The sequence below is a fragment of the Trachypithecus francoisi genome, unplaced genomic scaffold (assembly GCF_009764315.1).
Source record: "Trachypithecus francoisi isolate TF-2019V2 unplaced genomic scaffold, Tfra_2.0 Lachesis_group13, whole genome shotgun sequence".
NCBI classification, from domain to species: domain Eukaryota; kingdom Metazoa; phylum Chordata; class Mammalia; order Primates; family Cercopithecidae; genus Trachypithecus; species Trachypithecus francoisi.
Window position 1 is genome coordinate 95,200,693 of NW_022681458.1, and position 21,263 is coordinate 95,221,955.

Consider the following 21,263-nt stretch of genomic DNA (forward strand, 5'->3'; position numbering starts at 1 on the left):
TAGAGCAAACATAATATATAAATAGGAATATAGCATCTACAAATCACAAGGGAATCCTATCTAAGCAGGATGCAACCCTTCATTGAAAGCATTCTCTCAGTTCCCTATCTGCAACTAAAGCAAGACGCAGGAAGCCTTTTGGAAAGCTTCCAGAGAAAAGCAACAGAAGGGTTTGGAAGGCTGCATAATGAGTATTTTGAAGAGGAACTAAAATTTCTGTGGCAAAAGCAACTGATATGATGACACTGGGTGGCACCTCAGACACTTGGAAATGTTATCTGATCCCAGATCAATGCATCTCTCTCTGCCTTTCTTTTTATCTCTTCTTCTAATGCCTCAAAGACAGTTAGTGCTTTCTTTAGGCATCACTCCTCCGCTCACTGGTGCCACTCAAGAGTTTTAGAAGTTTACTGTGTACTAGAAAGAACCTCAGCAACAGAAACATTGCAAGGTGTTATATAGGAAAAACATGCAATTTCTTCTTCTAAATGAGACCATCTTTATAAAATGGCTTTACAATTCTTATTTAAACAGTAAGATAAAACAGAAGACTTCTTGTGACTCATTTCAAACTCAGACTTTTTTTTTTTGGTCTACAAAGTTGCTTGTCCTTCCCACATTCAAAACATGAAAGAACGTTTCTGTTAGTAGAGTGACGGGTCAAGGAAGTCAGATATAAATCTTATAGGAAGGATAGGCTCTCAAATGTGATTCTCAGTGGAGGGGACACAAGAACCTCTAGAGAATTTTTATTAAAAACTACACCCTCCCTTCCTCATTCTTCAAGTGATCATCTCTGTCTGAGAGATTCTACTGATTGGAGCAGACTGCTTATATGAATGTGGAGAAAGGAGAAAAAAAAAGCTTGAAAACTGCTCTTCTAGAGGAAAGGAAACCATTCAGTCCTCAAGGGCAAAGAGTTACTGTATTACTGCATAAAGACATATTTAAACTAAATAGAAATATGTTTGTAAGGTAGAGAGATAGGTTTCAAACCAGAGGGGATGCCAAAAACTAAAAACTAAAGTATGCAGAAAATGGCTGAAAGCTGAAGAGGAAAAATGACTAGGTAGAGGGAATACAGCGCTAAATTCAATATTAAGATTTTGAATAGCTTTTATGTACATTGACTAGTAAGGTCTCCATAGTTAATCTACACATTACCCACTCTTTGTTCTAAAGGATACCAACAACACGAATATGATTCAATCCATAAAATAAGATACAGATTTTTTAATCCACAATTAATATGTCAGCAATTCAAACTACGATTTTAGGATAACATTTTAGAAAACATAATAATTTTCAATATCTAAATTTAGAAAAAAAAGTTCATTATACATTTTCCAAATGTATATACTTCAAGTTCCCATATATTCCCAAGGCTCTGTTTAACAAGTTTCTAAGCTACCATTATTTCAGAAAGAAATAATCTTAGATCACCCTCTTACCATAATTTATTCAATATTGTACAGTAACAGCCAGAAAAAATATTGTTGTCAAAATGACTTAAAAGGTAAAAGCTTCAATTAAAAAGAATACTGGTCAATTTTGAAAGGGTGAGAAAAAGGTCTACAAGGTCTTCATGGGGTAGAACCTCAAAACCTTTAGTAATGGCATGAGCTTTTCAATGGAATTTTAAATAATATTCTTTAATACTCAAAGGACTGGGTTCAAAAATGAGTAACTGTAGCACAGATTATAAAATCTCTAAGCCTTTTTAAACAAAAAATTACTAGAATGAAACTTTAAATTCATCTCTAAGTTTTACTCATCCTATAATCTAAGAATATTAGAAATGATTTTTAATTAATTGGCATCATTATAGTAATTTACTCACAAAAAAATCAATACTTGATTCTAAAAATGAAAATGTATACCTTTAAAATATATAAGCCCCTGGGAAGACAAATGTAGACATCAATTTCATAAATGACAAGCAATTTCTGATGTCATCCACAAAATATGGCTTTACCTGGCTACACAGAGAAACCAATGGGGAGCAGAGAGGCAGCTATAAGGATTTCAGAATTCCTAAAACCTTCCCTAAATGTCCAGTTCTCTTACAACATCCATGCTATTTTGCAAAACTAAAAAAATATACATTAGAACATGGTTCTGATTACATTCCGTCTTTACTCATTTGTATGTGAAAATTATGGTATCAGAAGACATCAGGTTGAGAAGACATACTGAAATGACAACCTGTAAAAAGTAATCCCCTGCCCCCAAACCTCTACCCAATATCATTACTAACCAACAGTGGAATAAATTATTAGAGGTGAGAAGCTACAAAGTCATCTCTGATCATTTTACTTATTCTGAGTTCTCCATTTGAAGGATGAATTTTAATCTAATTAAATGCTCAAACCTCAGATAGCAATATATCATCAAAAGTTATACTCCTGTAGCTAGTTCATTTACTAAAGATGCCAAAGATGAAGCTATCTAAAAATATCTATTTCACATTTAAATACAATGGGCTGGATTAGAAAATCGACCCCTGTTAAAAATGAACACATGCTGACATTTAAGCTAATGACATACTATAAAAATTAACCAATACAAGGTTTTTGAGACTAATGGAGCCATTAGTGTTAACTTCTAATCAAGTAAAATAGTTTTTTCTACATCCTACCTTAAATAAATATAAATACTGTCAGTCCCTTAAAACTAAAAGCCATTACTAAGTCAAATCAATCATGTTTTAATAATAAAGCTGGGTGGGGGAGAACTCTTTATGACATAAATGTATAAGTTATAGAGGATGCACAGTAAAGCAGTAACAACAACAAAAATCTAAGAACAAAATGTTTAGTATGCATCCACAGAAAGTTCCACAACCATAAAACAAACATCAATGCATCTTACCTCTATCATTATATGAAAGGCGTGCTTGTGAAGAAAAAACACAGGCAAAAGAAATTACGATTCATATCCAGAATGAAATGAAAAATGACACATCAGTTACAAAAGTGAAGGAAAGAGAATAATGGTTTAGTATTTTAAAAGTTGGCAATGATCCAATATTTTACATTGTTTAAAGATAGGGAACACTTTCCTTATAAACAGAGGAAAGTATTATCAAAAAGAACCCCTTAGATATGAGAGATAGGTAGTAAACAAATTCTTGACTCCAGTATAATCCCAAGTTAACTGATCCAATGACTTCATGCCTGCAAACAAACTAAACCAAGTCTTAAATAATGATTATTTATTTTTCTAAGAGCCGCTAGAGTCTAAACCATACAACAAGGAATTTACAAATTGGAATTGCCTTCTGGACACTAGAGGGCAGTATTGCCTTTAGCAAAAACGAGTTAGCAGCCCTAAAAATTTATATATAGCTAGAATCAGTTTCTCAGACTTTCTGATAGTTGTCTTAAGAACCTCTAGAATTTCCTGAACTGCCTCACTTCCCTTTCATGGAAGACAGAATCATAATGGTGAGACAGAAAAATGTTTCTGGTGGCTATGTGCGTGCACCATAATACACCGTGGCAAGAAACTAAGACAGGAAAACAAGATCATCAGAATTAAGTAAAACATAGTGACAGAATATTATCAAACCAAATTGTCCAGCACATCAAGGTGAAGCACTTAAGCAGTGGTAGCCCTGGGAACAAGTAATCACACATCTCACATTCTAAAAACACTCAGACACTGACAGAGAACATGATTTTCATTTTTCCAGTCATCCCAAAATAGGTAAAGGTCTAAATTTAAAATTAAAAGAAATATCATCACCAGTGCTAGGGAAGCTGAGAATTCCTCCAATGGATGATGGTTATGTTCCCCAGTTTCCAACAGTTCTATAGAGAACAATAGCACTGACAAAACAGAACTGACAACTCAATTATCTGTACCAGTTGCTTAACTAGTTTTCTTCCTTCTAGATTTCATTCCTGTGATAATGATTCAAGAGTATTTATAATTCATCCAAAAGGCTGAGATAATCCTACTATCAAAACATCTTATCAGTATTCCAGAGTAAAATTAATCCCTTGAAAGAAATACATGCCAACTGAGTAACTAGAATATGGTTTCCAAAGGCTCAAGGATCTCTCAGATCTTGTTTAAATACAGGTGTTTTCAGAGATAAAGATGCCACCATACTAGCATTGTGCAAGTAGGTGCTATCCATACATCTTACCAAAAAGTATGTCTCTGCTCAATACATTTCCCAAGAAATGAACATTAGGGTAAGCTATAAAATAACCCCAACTGACACCAAGAACAAGCCTCAAAATATCAACTATGCAACAAAATATGAAGGGTAAAAACAGAATTTAAAAAAAATTCACTGAAGTACACGAATAAATACAAAGTAACCACATATATGTTTACTTAATAAACTTCTCAATAAATGAGGATTAGAATAAACAGAGACACCAGCGACAGTCCTGAATGTATAAACTACATGACAAAATAAGAGGGGTAAAGCAAAATGTTTTTAAATGGCCAGGCATGATAGCTCATACCTATAATCTCAGCATTTTGGGAGGCCAAGGCAGGAGGCTCTCTGAACTCAGGAGTTCGAGACCAGTCTAGGCAACAACATAGGCAGATCCCTTCTCTACAAAAACTTTTTTTAAAATGAGCTGGGCATGGTTGCACATTCCTGTGGTCCCAGCTCCTCGGATGTCTGAGGAGGGAAGACATCTTGAGCCTGGGAGGCTGAGGGCTGAAATCATGCCACAGCATTCCAGCCTGGGTGACAGAGCGATACCTCTTCTCCAAAAATAAAAATAAAGTAAAATAAAATAAAATGCACTGAAATATACAACTAAGCAAAAAGCAAACAAACTCTTCGGATTCACAACATAGAAAATGTAGCTTGATATTACATACTACCACTGTAGGTAACGGTGAAAATCGAATCTGCATGTTAACAAGCTATTAGGTTTGTAGATGAAGAAAGACTTGTTGCTTACCCCTGAGGTGGGCAAAAAAAAAAAAAAACTGCCAAATATCAGAAAAGAATGAAGAATAGTTTATTCATTCATTCATTCATTCATTCACCCACAAATTTTACTGAGTAACTAGTCTGTGCCAGGCACTGACTAGCCAGGCTCTCATGATGCTTGCAGTAGTGCACCGCAGGACTAACCAACAATTCGCACTAATAAAAAGGAATTCAGTACCTTCAACATCTGTGAAGAGAAACCTGACTTATAATGACAGGTAAAGTGTGAGAAGATTTCCCTGTGAAGAAGACTCTTGAGAAATGGAGTAAGTACTAGGGGGAAGCAGCTAAGGTGAAAAACAGAGTTGAGACATCCTAGTTTGCTGGCTTATGCAACCAAATGGACAGTGGTTCCATTTACCGAGAACCAGGTTTGTGAGAGACAATCATTATCTGTGAATGGTAAGTGCCTGGAGACATATAAATGGAGATATTTAGCAAACAGATACACAGATCTGGAATACAAAAAAAAAAATCTTTCTAGAAAATAGAGATTTTTTAAACATGTATATATATGTACTGTAAGCTGTATTTACTATTCAAACCATTCCAAGAAATACCTGTATCTCTGTATCTAGAGAGAGAGAGAGACTGATTTTTTTGGGGGGTGGAGATACCTCACTCAACAACTTTTCAGGACTACCAAGACGAATGAAGGTCCTCCTACCCAACTATGTGAAAACTGACAAATTCTGAATTTGTTTCCTCTTAATATCAACTAATTATTTTACATTCTAAGAAATTTTACCATTTTAAATTTTAAAAAGACTATCCTGCCAAGCAGAATAGAAACAGAATTTATAAATAATACAGTATATGCGAGGACGATGTTTCTGAACTAAGGAAAGCAAGACATACATTAAGAGATTCAACAATATTGACATGTCAATTGCACAGCAATGATTCCATCCCATTAGGTCATCAAAATTTCTCTGTGATTAACTCCTACTTCCTACAGTTTCTCTCATCCTACTCCTCTAGAAAGGAAAGCAAAGAAAGGCCAAGGCAGGTGAAATGAAGATTCTGGATATGTTCCCTAAGAAGTAGAGCACCCCAAGGTAGCCAGCACTGGAGTTAAAAGTCTGAAAGAAATGTAGGCATGCCAAATTTCCTTTTGGGGTTGCTGCTTAAAAGAATCAGGTTTATTACTGGCTACAGAAGTTTATTTTGATTTATTTTCATATCTGTATTCTGCAAGTGTAGCTGAAAAAAACAGAAAGGAGACCATGTTACACATGAATAAATTGTGAGATGGTAAAATGGTCGTTTACCTATAAGGCCACATATAGTCACTATGAAAACTATTTTAAATGTAGTTTATATATTCTGATCTCTTTATCCTACTTTGTTGGTTTTTTTTTTTTCTTTTTGAAACAGAGTCTCGCTCTGTCACCCAGGCTGGAATGCAGTGGCATGGTCTCGGCTCACTGCAAGCTCCGCCTCCCAGGTTCAAGTGATTTCCCGCCTCAGCCTCCAAAGTAGCTGGGATTACAGGTGTGCACCACCATGCCTGGCTAATTTTTGTATTTTTAGTAGAGATGGGGTTTCCCCATGTTGATTTCCCATGTTGGCAAGGCTGGTCTCAAACTCCTGACCTCAGGTGATCCGCCCACCTCAGCCTGCTAAAGTGCTGGGATTACAGGTGTGAGCCACCACACCCAGCCCCTGCTTTGGTTTTTTTAATGGACTCCACTTAATTATTTATTTAAATAAGCCATTCAATCAATGGGCAATAATCCTTGGATATAAATGCCCAGGCTTTGCCACCCACTAGGGTGACTCTAAGCCAAGTCACTTCATCTATGAGTGCCTCAATTTCTTATCTATAAAACGGACTTCAAAACTACAATGAGATACCATCTCACACCAGTCAGAATGGCTGATTATTAAAAAGTCAAGAAACAACAGGTGCTGGTGAGGCTGTGGAGAAATAGGAGCGCTTTTACACTGTTGGTGGGAATGTAAATTAGTTCAACCATAGTGGAAGACAGTGTGGTGATTCCTCAAGATCTAGAACCAGAAATACCATTTGACCCAGCAATCCCATTACTGGGTATATACCCAAAGGAATATATATCATTCTATTATAAAGACACGTGCACACGTATGTTTACTGCAGCACTATTCACAACAGCAAAGACATGGAACCAACCCAAATGCCCATCAATGACAGACCAGATAAAGAAAATGTGGTACATATATACACATGGAATACTATGCAGCCATAAAAAGGAATGAGATCATGTCTTTTGCAGGGACATGGATAAAGCTGGAAGCCATAATCCTCAGCAAGCTAACCCAGGAACAGAAACCCAAACACCACATGTTCTCACTCATAAGTGGGAGTAGAACAATGAGAACACATGGAAACAGGGAGGGGAACAACATACCCTGGGGCCTGTCAAGGGGCAGCGGAACAAGGGAAGGGGAGCATCAGGACAAATAACTAATCCATATGGGGCTTAAAACCTAGTTGACAGGTTGATAGGTGCAGCATACCACCATGGCATGCATATACCTACGTAACAAACCTGCATGTTCTGTACATGTATCCCAGAATTTAAAGTAAAAAAAATAAATAAACAAAATAAAATAAAATGGACTTGATAAATAGGACAGAACCCCATGGTACTAACAAATTAAATGAGTTAATAAGTGTCATATGATCTGTATAGTGTCTGATACAATACTCAAAATGAATCTTTTATTGCACTAAGTTAATTTCAAAGTATTAACATATATCAACAATAATTTCAGTAAAAACGATTCTGTTTGAGTTCAATTTTGAAGTCGTTACTCTAATACCAATAACAGTGAATACTTACTGAACACTTAGCGTTAGCTAGGCACCCACATGTGGCTCCTCTCCCAATCAGTACAGATCTGGAATCAGACATTTTTCCTCCCTTCCTCCAGTCTTTGCCTAAAATTGTTGAAGCACCTCACTTCTTATACTATTTACCCTTCATTTCCAGGCTACAATCAAACAATCATCCTGTTACTTCACCTACACAGTAACTGTAGGCCCCAGAAGGGGAAACAAGTACTGTCCTCGTGCCACTTTTACCATATACACAGCATGGTGCCTGGCACACCACAGGCAATCAAACATTGGGTGAGCAGTTAAGCAAAAATGAAAATCCTGAACAATTTCTAGTTCATCTGCTACAAGCAGCTTTAGCTAACAATGGGATGTTTTTCACGTCTATTATCTTAATTAAATATATATATATTTGACAGCAATGAAGTAACTAGGAATGAAAGAACAAGGTCTAGGATGAGGTCCAGGAAATGAAGAACACAGGAAAAAAACAAACACACTTCCTCTTAAATACACATCTCCTTGCCAGAGAAGGAGGATAAATTACATACTCTGGTCCATATGCACCAATCCCATTTGTAAATTGACAGACGAGACCCTGTACAAGCCAAAGAAAACCTGAATTCAAGATTTCAAAATTTAAACAGAAGTCACTTTTAGAAATAAGGTGCATTTATTAATTTTAATGTGCAACTTTACCTTATTTTAAGTTATTGATAAAAGTTAAAATTTTTTACCTTCTCCCCTTCCTCCCTTTTTGCTTTTGGACATAGAATTTTAGACAATCTCCAACTGGCTTTGTCTGAGCATTTGTAAGTGGAATAAATTATATATGCCTGATGAGAGTAAATTTATTTTGTCAAGCTGCATGTCAAGATAACTTACGACACTTCTCCCCACAATTAAAAGTATATATTAAAGTAAGTTGTAATTTAGGTTACCAATACAAAAATAATCACACACCAAGGTAGGACACAGAACAACATTTATAGTAGTCCTACACTATTTCTCAGACATATACATACACACACCCAAACACACACGAAAGAATGCTCGTGCATAAGACAATAGCATTATGTCATATTTTAAACATACTAAAAAAAAAAGTTGCAAATATTTGTGAGATGTGAGTTCTATCTCTTAGAAAACTAATACAAACTTTAAGCTTAAAAAAAACACACTGTACACCTTAAATATACACAATTTTTACCAAAAAATCAAATTTTGGTATTTCATAAGCGTATAATAAAACTCCACTACATTTCACTTAAAAACACAAAATTTAATAAAAGATTAATAATATCAATCTGAAAAGCTGTCCTCCATATACTGTTAAATTAAAATAAGCCAGTTGTGGAATAGTTTATAGTTTATAAAAAAGAAAACATATATACTCAAAAAAATAAGGCTAGAGAAAGGTACCAAGGTATATACACCAATCTGTTAAAAATGATTATTTCAGAAAAGTGACAGAGAAAGGGAAGAGGAGAAAATGATTCTATTTTTTCATACTTCTTTCTGTACAGTTTGTCTTGATACCACAAACATGTATTTATAACTAATTTTTTAATTAGAAGAGAATTTTAAATGAGAGAAAAAGCAGAAGAGAGATGTGTTCATAAACTCCAATCAGTAGTCAACCTATTTCAAGACGTGTTTCTATGAATGTAATATTTATTTTGTAAGTATAACTTGTTATTAGCATATTAAATACTAAATAAATTTAGTAAATTTCTCCTGTACCCTCCCCCAATAAGGAAGCAGCATACTCTCCTAAATTAACTTGGCAGAAAAATGTTTCCCTACCCTTTCAGATTCTTATTAATTTTAAATACATAAACTCATGTTCAAGAAGAAAATCCTACAAAGCATTTTCACAGATGGCTTGGTTTCTCAGTAGATAGTAATCTGACATAGCATGAAATGACAACCTATTATTACCTTAATGTTAAGGTCAAAGGAATATTTTGTATGCCTAAATTAGGTATCCCAAAGCTTTAGTCTTTATCAGACCCACACCTAGACAAACTATCATAAAGTAAGGATTGAACAGGCTGATGTTATTTAAGAAAGAATTAATTTTCAATACTGAAGCACTACTTATATAGCCTTTAAAAGTAAACAAGAAGCTAACTTCGTGCCTTGTTAAAGGCACGTCATTTCTAACCCTTAAAATTCTTTTTCTTATCAAGTGGTATTTTATCAGCACAAATATCGATCTTATAAGCAGGAAACAAGCTCACATACGGTTATGAAAGCGGCGCCATTTTACTGAAACTGCATTAGCTCTAACCACAACAAGACTTCTTAATAATAGAGTCTATCAATTCCCTCATATTCATGACTCACTGTCACTAGAAAAACCAGTTTGCATTCAGTTTACTCAACGCATATTATAAAAGCATCTTCCTATAAGTGGGAAGATAGTTTCAGCACAGGCAAAAGAAAAGTGACCTGGGTAATGAAAACAGATAGGATGCTTTGTCTGTGATTACAGAAAGAACTAAATAATGTCATTCTCTTATAAATGCCTGAAATACTTCAACTTATTTTACAGCCCCCGGCAAAATCATGGCCTCAAGATTTCTCTCAAGGCAAAGCCCTAAAGCACCTGAATGTTTATTAAAAGAATCCCTGGACATACTACATTATCATCTCAGTATAAATCCAAATGCAACAAACTCAATTCAGCAATTCAGCACTTATTGAAAGATTATTACATACAAATACTGTGTAACAAACAGCAGTAATTACAATATATACCTCATCTTCAAGAGTCTTACAATCTAGTGGGAGAACAAAACACATTATGAGCCCTTCTCAACTGGGGTTATTTATCTGAATGACAAGTGAAAGAAGGACCCAAGCACTATTTTCTCAAATCTTTCAAGGATGGATTACAACTAATACAATGCTAGATGCATACGACAGATGTCCTGGGGTGTAATGGGAAGAAAGTACCAAAAGACAAAGAGAGTATGGCAGACCACATGTCATGCTCCAAACTTGGTATTCTTTGCTGTGGCTCACTGAGAGTCCACACATATTTTAAGCACATAAGTAACATAATCAAACATGTAAAATGCTATTTTGGCAATAGTACAGATGAAGGGAGAGAAATGGAAGCAAGAAGCCCAACTATGAGATTATAGAAATAATCTTAGCCTTAGGAGTAATAATGTCCTGAACTACAATAGGATCAATCAGGATGAAAAGGCAAATGAACAGGACTTGGTAAATGACAGAGGCAAGAATAGCTGTCTCCAAGACTTTCATCCAGGATGAATAAGAACAAAGTGATACCATGCAACTATGATAGAAATATAGGACTTAGAAAAAAAAAACAACAACCAGCAAACTGCTTTTCTCTATGCCTTCAACTGTGCTAAATTTATTCCAGAATTTGTATTTTTATTGGTTATTAGGAACCATAGTGAAAGACCAGATTTGAAAGTACTTAAACCCCTGCACCACTTCTTCAGGATAAAATACTAACACAACCAGGAAAAAATCTAAACAATTTAATGTCACAGAGATAAAGAATCCCTCACCTAACTGCCAGAACCAGCTTCCTAGTAATGAGAACAATGTCTTACAACAGACCAGTTCATTTACAAACCATCCTTTAGCCAAAGCTTTGAGGAAAAGTCTCCCTAAGAAAAAGAATGACAAACATTATGGCACTGTCTAAAAGCACTTAAAGAATCCAGAGGAAGAATGTTCCAAAACTCCATGGCAAGACTGTAAGATCTTTTCCTAACTGGTATGGAATTAAAGTTGAAATATGGGGACATGAATATGGGGTGAAGGACAGAAGTCACCTCAAGACTTCGAATCTCTCTCTCCTACTTCTCCTACCCTTCGAAAAAGTCTTAATAGGAATTGGCAGTATCAACTCGAGCACAGAAATTTTTATCTACAATCCAATCACATGTTCATAAACTCTATTCTAAAAAGGGTCATCAACCCTATTCCAAAATGTACTTTAGAATTTTTGGAAATTTTTAATGGAAAACACATGAATACGCTCTTCTATATATCTATGACTTCTTTACTTCTCTTTTTGTCCTATGTAAGACAATGTTAATATAAGATGATGTTATTCCTCATTTTAGTAGTCATACAAACGATTCAATATCCAAAAGTAGGAAAATAAATTAGCCTACAGGATGATTTTGAGATAGCAGAAAAGTTGACTGAATTATATGAAACAAAAGGCATTTGCTTTCTGAAAAAAGAGGCAGAACAGCATAAGTAATAAGAACAAAGCTTTGGTGTCAAAGAGTCCTTGGGTCAGATTTTTCTATCTATAAAATGGAGATTTTACTACATAAACAACTCTGTGAGATAAAAGTAAATTAGTGTTTTCCATACCTGGCTGGTCACCAGAATCACCTGGGAAGCTTTTAAAAACATACCATCCCATGCCCCATTCCATACTTTCAGGAGTGTGGTCCCAAAATTTGTATTTTTTAACAAACTCCAAAGATGGTATCAGTCTTACAACTTGGAAATCATTGAAAAAAAAATTTTACGCTTTTTATATGTTCCTATATAATTTACATCTTTATGTATAATGTAACTTAACAGCGCGCTAGTACACTGTAAAATGTTCAATAAATGCTTTATGTAATTATTATTTTGAAATAGGAGATAAAACTAAGCCTTTTGTAACATCATGGCCACGAAGTGGTCTTGCAGAACAGTTTGCGTAAACCTCTCAGCAAAAACAAGACTTGAAGCACGAAACCATACTGCTTCAGAGACCGCAAGAGACGACAAAAGTGAAGTTTCACACTGATGACAATGCCCCTTTTCCACAACATAGTTTATGACAGAAGGAAAGCATAAAGTCAGGCCTGTCTTGTATTTTTCATACCAAAGCTTGATCACACCAGGTCACTCTATCACAAAATCTTTACATTTCTTCCTTATTTTTCAGAAATTCATACAAATTCATATAAACTCATGACAGAGCATGTAAATACTAAATAAATGTGTACAGTAACTTTAACCATAACAAACAGCTAAAACCCACAGAGATGTACGAATACTTACAGGAAATCCCTGGTTCTTATTTATGAATAACATCAATCCTTTTTAAAAGTACAAACCCTTAAATTATTTAGTATTTCTTAAAAACTGACCACATACATAGGATATAAAGCCCTTTAAGAAAAGCCTTAAGCACATTTTTGCAACAATACTGTATACAGATCAGTGTTATCTATAAGATTACATTTTAAAACTCCTTCTATAAAAACCGTAACAAATTTATTTATAAACGTGGTTTCCAGCTTGTTTCTATCATATCACAGATCTGGTAAATTCAGGAAACTATTATAATAATGAATAATCTCTCTTCTAAATTTTGTACTAAAACAAATTTTTTTAGAAGTTATCACTGACAGAAGGTAAGAGTGTATCCTATGGTCATTTGGAGTAAACTACATAGACTATGTACTAAAACTTTTTATTTTAAAGCACTTTTAGGAAATGATTCTTAATGAACACAAACTTAGTTACTAATGTTTAAAAGTTAAAATACTCAAGATGTACAAAATAATGTTTACCTAATTACCGAACACAGTATTTTACCTTTGGGTTTATTTCTCTGTATACACATCTTACAAAGATTATGGGAATCCATGATCTAATGCTAACAGATTGCTGCAAGCACTGAGAAATAAGTGTTATATAAATAAAGCTTAGAGGGAAGGAGTTGTTTTGGTCATTAAATTATAGTACTTTACCATTTTCTTCTATCAAGTTTTAACCATTAATCCTTCTGGTATTAAAGAAGCAAAGTTACACCAAGAGATCCAGAAGGCTGAGGTAATGTGATCTTGAGTTGAAAGAAACACAGAAACTACTAGAATTCAGAGATGTCTCAAGCAAGTAAAACCGAAAATTATCAGCTTTCATAGGCCTGTAGAATACTAACTACTTCCATGAAAACTCCTTATAAATACCAGACCTGCACAAAGTGTCTACATGATAAGAGAATGTAGAAAATTTAATGAATTTAATCCGATTACCCTCCACACCTATATTTCCAGAAATATTTGGGGTGTGGTGTGTGACAATCAAGAGCCTTAAAAAAGTTTTTAGTCTTCAGTACACACTTGATATGAGGCAACCCAAAAAAAATACTTGATCTACAAAAATACTTGATCTACCAACAACATATGGTCAGAAAGGTTACTTTTCTGCTCCCCTTCCCTAAAAAACATCTTTATGGATGTATCTTCCTGAAGCCTTTATGAAACCTCTCTTTTCTATACTTTTTTGGTTACCTTCCTGGGTCTATCCCCATGGATAAAATGTTTTGCCAAGCGGTCTTGAAAAAGACACAGAAATTTAGAAATGGGGGAGGGGACAGAGGGCAAAGACAGGGTTATGATTTAACTTCTCCATCATAAACGACTTCTCAAGAAGCAAAGCAGATTAATACCTAAAAGTATTAGCATGAAAGTAAAACTCTCCAAAGAGGAATAGAAACGCAAATACCCCTTCATTCTACTCGACCTTAACCCTAAACTGAGAAAAGTTTAGGACATGGTACATTAATAAGCTTGCAAAGTTAGCTAGACTTCTCATGACAATAAACATTAAAAAATTAACTCCAAAGGAAAATAATTTGTAGTAAGTTAGTGGGTTTCACCACAGTAATATTTCTCAAAAATACAAAATTTAAAACATTACAAAGTACAGGACAATAACTTACTTGAGTTGGAACAAGTACGGGAGGGTAGGCCATCTTGTGATGCCTGTACACCCAAAATGCACAAATGACAATCCCCGCAATTAACATAAGTGGCACCAAGGAATAGAGCAGGATGTTGTAATAGGGTGGCTTAGGTGTAACTGGATTTGAAGTGGCTGTGGAAAAGGGGGGGAAAAATAACTCAGATTTGGTCCACAAAATTCTATAATAAATATTTGTCATAGTCTCAAATTTTGGAGGAAAAAAAGAATATGAAGAGGTGGGGGTAAATTATTCCATCAACACAAATATATTTTGTTTCCAATCTACAGTTGAGCAAACCTATGTATTTTCCCTGTGAACTTACGCTGTGTGACTTCCATCTCCGGAAAATAAGAAAACTTTTCATTACACATGTTGCCCTCACAGCAACAAAAATATACTTCAGGGCTGTCTTTTTTTTCTACACAATCAGTCCTGTAAATAAGCAGAGAAAAAATAATTAAAATCAATATTATTATACTGACCCTACAACAGGTGTTTTTATTCTGCAATAAAATAAATTAGTCATTTATATTCAACTTCAAGATTCATATTAATATTTAATAATTCTTAAAAAACAAAAATATTCCTGGATTCCTGTTACTAAATCTCTTTAGAAAAAAAAAATCAACGACCGATTTTATAACAATCACGTTGACTACTAGAGACTATCGCTGTAATTTGGTTTTTAATGAGCAACCTAAGGCAAGCATCTTTTTTTATTTTTTTAGTTATTAGAAAAGCTTGAAGAGGACATAAAGTCAATGAGGCAATTTGGTCTAAGAGCACTTTTGCTCACAGGAAATATAGCGTTCCCATTTGTATTCCTAGAATACAAAAACTGAAAACTATATACAAAACTGTGTGTGTATATGTATACATATAAATACATACACACATGCTAAATGATAAAAGCTCATATCTCATGGGCGAAACATTTCAACATCAGAAACCCCAACTAGGCTGAGAAATTAATACTGTCATTGTTTTTTAGAGTGTAGATTTAAATTCCCTGAATGCAATGAACAGGGTTGAGATAAGCAGTAAGCAGAAAACAAACATGTAACAATAACTGCTAACTCAAACTGATTAGAATTACACCAAAAAAATAAAAATAAAGTAGCCTTCTACATAGGAGCTTAAGTCATGAAAAGACCTGGATTTAGCCTTTAGAACAAATCCTAATCACCCACTAATAAACAGCTAAACCTATTTTTAAAAAATCAACATCAGATGAACTTATAGTGTATCTTAATAACAAACTGAACTTTTCTGATAGCTGTCAGAATAATAAGGTAGAATTTAATTCTTAAGTGAAAAGCTGAAGAAATTTCAGGGAGATAGGAGTTTTAACAAAATCAAACTAAAATATACTCAACATCAACATCTATTTGGCAGAAGGTTTTTTAAAGACAAATGAAAGCTAAATGTTAACAATTTATAAAGAGAAATATATAAATTTAAAAACTGATATTTAAAATCATGTCTCAAATTACAACAGATTAACATGACTACTTAGCCTAATTAATTCAATAAAGTTACTTTTCACCATTCAATTTCATTCTTCTTTTATCATTTTCTTTTCTTCCACACTTTGCCAATTCTTCAATCTTCTTTTCCTCTTACTTCTCTTACTATCCTATTTGTTTTCAATTAAATTTAGGTATAAAAACAAAATTTTATAGTTTAAAATTAGCATTTAACCTCCAGACACAAAGGTAGTATACTAATTACCATTCCAAGAGCAAGTATTTGCAATGAATAACACACTTGCAGACTCCAGTGAAAATGGCTCACTACTCTTTTCGGCACTATCGAGTCTCACGTAGCTGGAGTATTGTCTTTAGGTAAAGAGCAAAGTAGTTTTCTACTACAAAAAAGAATAGGAATCCCTGATTCCAACTAAATGATAAAAAATAGTTTGGGATAAAGATGATTCCCAAACTTTTTTCCCCAATTTCTTCCTGTTTACCTTTCATAACAGCACGTATCACTTAACCACTTCTGTTAGTAGAGGTTGATAATCAGAAATGCAGCTAAAATATATAAGTACATAGAAATAATCCCTGGAAAATTCACATACTTAGAAGGACATCCTAAATATGAAATATATATCTAAATCTAAATGACTGTGTTGTAATTTCTCATGAAAAGTGTAATTAATCCAATTTTCAAGGGCTTATTCAATGCATTTAGCTCTTAGTCACATACAGCTAATCAAACACAGATTCCAGGTAATCAACTGAGGCTCCCAAAAGTGATCCAGAAGTATCTAGTGTTCACTCTATACAGCAGTACTCTTTGGCTTCAAAATGTCTGTTTATCTAGGACTTTACAGCTTCTGCCTGTCTTCAGCACCTACCCACAGCAGAAATCCTGTGGCCCAGGCAGTGAACAGATCACTCTAACTGCTATGGGACGCCATACAGAAAGATCACAGGCAGTCAATAACATGACCACTGTATTTTACTTCCAGTACAGAGTAAAGCAATTTAAACAAGTATGTAGTTTGAGGACTGTGTTAGTTCTGATGAAATTTTGAACGTCAAGTTAAAAAGTCTCTTGGGGTAGACCACGCATGGTGGCTCACATCTGTAATCCCAGCACTTTGGGAGGCCGAGGCAGGTGGATAACCTGAGATCGGGAGTGTGAGACCTGCCTGACCAACATGGAGAAACCCTGTCTCTGTTAAAAATACACAACTAGCCGGGCATGGTGGCGGATGCCTGTAATACCAGCTACTTGGGAGTCTGAGGCAGGAGAATCACTTGAATCCGGGAGGCGAAGGTCGCGGTGAGCCAAGATTGCGCCAATTGCACTCCAGCCTGGGCAACAAGAGCAAAACTCCGTCTCCAGGAAAAAAAAAAAAAAAAAAAAAGTCTCTTGGGTAAAGAGCGAAGCGCCTACTTTTGCAAGAAAAAAAAAAAAAAGGGAAAAAAAATGTAGAAAGATAAATTTCTTCCAGATACATAAAGAAGGAAACTGAAAGAAAATTAAACACATGATTAAGTTTTATTCTTCTTGAGGATAGATTTTTCAACAGATAAACTCTTTTAAAGTAATTTTTTAAATGTTTTCCTTAAAAAACTAGCATTTTAAAAGTTTATAATCCTAACAACATTGGGGAATCTCACTACCTGGTAGATTATTCAAAATATATCAAATATAAAACATAAATATGCCATGTTTATTTTATTACTTTAAAATATACTGTCATTAGAGCATGTTATAATATTCTTTATACTCCCATTTTTAAAAAAGCAAGAAACATTTAAGTGAAAATTCATGCACTGATTTTTCCCCTTTCAAAAAGGGGGGAAGGATGAAAATTACTCAGTACTACCATAAAATCTTAAATGTGTTCTTACCTGTCATAGCAGTTGATATCATCCAGCCAACAACCTTGTTTCACTATTTCAATGGAACCAGAAATATTCTTCCAGGTAGCAAAACAATGCCGCCGTTTATCTTTGTCACCATAACACGGTTCAACACCAGTTTGATTGGTTCTGTCTTTTTCCCAATTAGCATTAAAGAAGAGACACTCCTGAGTTTCTGATCTACCAAGTATAGCACCTATAAGATAATAAAAACAACAATATAACCACATTAGCTCTTAAAATAAAAGACTGTTTTCCAAGATAGCAACTTTAGGTATTCCTAAAATGTCAATAATTTACTGTCTTCCCACTTACAACTTTGGGTTTAGGTTTCCAGGTTAATCCCTGTACTTTAAATATAAAAATAGCCATTATAATAGGAAATAACCATACGTATCACAATATTTCTCTGAACACCAGTCTCACTTCACTTGAGAATGTTCTTGATGAAAAGCCACAGAAATTAATTTGATTAAACCTTGGCCCTTGAGCAGACTACATTTTAATATTGTGTGGGACAAAAACCAAGCAAACATAACTCTACTGCATAGTGAATACAGCTGACCCCCAACAACTCAGGAGTAATACTCTGCACACAAACAAAAATCAGTGTGTAACTTTTGACTCCCCAAAAACTTTCCCAATAGACTACCGTTAACCAGGAGCTTTACCAATAGCATCAACAGTCAATTAACACATATTATCTATGTTATAATATTATACACTATATTCTGACACTAAAGTAAGCTACAGAAAAGACAATGTTATTTTAAAAATCAGGAAGAGAAAATACATTTACAGTACTGAACTGTGCTTATCGATACCATAAGTTTACATCTCTGTTCACAAAATAAATCATAAGGAAAAGAAAATACATTTACAGTACTGAACTATATTTATCAATACCATAAGTTTATGTCTTCTGTTCACAAAATAAATCATAAATGGCAACCACAGCTGCAGACCTCAATCTATGGTATATATCAAACAATTCCACTTTTTCTTGTAACGTCAAGACTTTTCTCTTCTTAGGATCAATTCCAATATCACCAGTGGCACTCTGTATGGGTCCCATGGTGTTATTCAAGGTTCACAGTACTGCGCTAAACACAATGAAAAATATGCTAGAACCGCAAGAGATCACTTTTGACTGCGATATACAATTTACTGGAGAGACAAACTGCTCAAGCTGAGATGATTAGCATCATATGGTGTTTTAAGTAGATATTCGCAACACTTGAGCTCACCGCAACAGCAACAGGAGGTGGCTATGAAATTATTACAGTAGTACAGTGTGTACTATAGTTAATTTTATGCAATTATAATTTAATATTGTATCTTTATATTTGTTTACAATTCTCTCAACTGCAAACTGTGTCATGTATGGTCTGTAAGTGTATGTGTAAGTTTTGATACATTTTAACTTTTTATAACAGATTTGTGTATATTTTATGGTAGTAACTGATAAAAGACTGGTTTCTACATATATTTTATGCATTCATGACATATATCTAACTTTTTTCTTAATTTTTTCAATACTTCTAGGCTACAAAGTTCATTTGTGAGTTTTTTTAAATTGTCTCAAATCTCCAAAGCCTTTTCCAACATATTTATTGAAAAAAATCCACATATGTGTAGACTGACACAATTAAGACCCTTGTTATTCAAGGATCAACTATACAATGGTTGCCTCAAGAAAAAGCCCACGTATGACTGAATTGTAAACTAACAAACTATGGCTGTTTACACTTGGGTATCTGACAGGCATGTTCTCAAAAGTAAACCAAGTGAACCTGTGACTCCAAGAAAAGCAACTAACAAGCATGCATTTCCAATGATAAAATTTAAGTTTTCAAGCAAAAATAAAACTTTTGAAAATTTTTATCTACTACCATCAGCAGTAGGCGATGGTGTCAACCTTTCCAATAGTCAAAGAATTTTCTGATGAGATCAGTGGTGATATTAATAAATGTGACTTTTAAATATTGAATAATGAAATGTGACAGTATTCAGAAAGTCTACATAATTCAGAGAAACAATATTTTCCAAATAAATTGTGATATTACAAAAGTATTCATGGGTTAAAAAAAGAAATCCACTCAATGTGCATGACAAAACAGATTTTAATGTTACAAAAGATGAAAAGTTCATCAATGGTTTCAGCTTCCCCACTGCAACTAGTATTTACAAAATTATGTCTTGTCTTATCTGAAAAACAAGAAAACTGGAATACCCAAAATAATTCTGAAAAAGTACAAAGGAGAATTCATACCTACTGATTTTAAGACTTACTACAAAACTTCAGCAATAAAAACAGTATGGTTATAGTGAAAAGTCAGATACATGTATCAATGGGACAGAACAGATAATCCAGAAATAGTCCCACATATAAATGGTCAGATGATGTAGAGAAAAGATGTCAAGGTAATTCAATAGAAAAACGATAGTCATGGCAACCACAGATGCTGGAGCAATTGAATATCCATATGCAGAAAGAAAAAACAAAAAGCTTCAACACATGTATCACGCCATATACAAAAATTAATTCTAAAGATATCATAGACCTAAAATAATATCTAAAACTATTAAACTTCCAAAAGAAAAAATGAAAAATCTTTGTGACCTTGAATTATCAAAGATTTCTTAGAACAACACATATGACCTACAAAAGAAAGAACTGATAAACTGATTCTCACTAAAATGAAAACTTCTACTCTTTGAAGGCTAAGGGGATGAAAAAAGTCACACAGACTGGAAGAAAATACTTGCAAAACACATTTCTAAAAAAGGACTGATACTCAGAAAATATAAAGCCTCTTACAAGTCAATCATAGGAAAAAACACTGTCCAATTATTTAAATGGGCAAAAGATTCAAATAGGTCCTTTGCCAAAGAGCAAAGAATAAAAATTTTTTTTTGAAAAATTTTATTCAATATTATGAATCATCAGGGAAAAGCAAACTAAAACTACAATGAAATACTAACACTAATTAGAATGACTAAAACAAAACAAAAACACAAACGGACAATATCAAGTATTGCTGAACATGTGAGCAACTAGAACTTTCACATATTAGTGGTGGTAGAGCAAAATGGCCCAGCCACTTTGGAAAACAGCTTTACAGTTTCTTAAAGTTAAAACACACACCTGCCCTACTACCCAGCAATCACACGTGTAGATATCCACGTAAGAGATAAAAACATAAGTCCATGTAAAAATCTGTACATGACTGTTCACAGTGGCTTTACTGATAATCTCCAAAAACTAAAAACACTCCGACGTCCATCAATAAGGAATGGATAAGCAAACATCCATACAATAAAAAAGGAATGAACTAGTGATACCTA

At 34.2% G+C, this 21,263-nt stretch overlaps 1 protein-coding gene across 1 annotated transcript in view; it reads right to left on the bottom strand.

Annotated features, from left to right (window-relative positions):
- Nucleotides 1-21,263, bottom strand: part of ACVR2A (activin A receptor type 2A) — an 89,120-nt gene that overhangs the window by 16,459 nt on the left and 51,398 nt on the right. The window contains exons 2-4 of the mRNA XM_033231573.1: nt 17,904-18,111; nt 14,861-14,970; nt 14,515-14,669 (exon numbers count right to left, since the gene is read on the bottom strand). Of these exons, the coding sequence (XP_033087464.1) occupies nt 14,515-14,669; nt 14,861-14,970; nt 17,904-18,111 (473 nt within the window). The remainder of the gene's footprint in view (nt 1-14,514; nt 14,670-14,860; nt 14,971-17,903; nt 18,112-21,263) is intronic.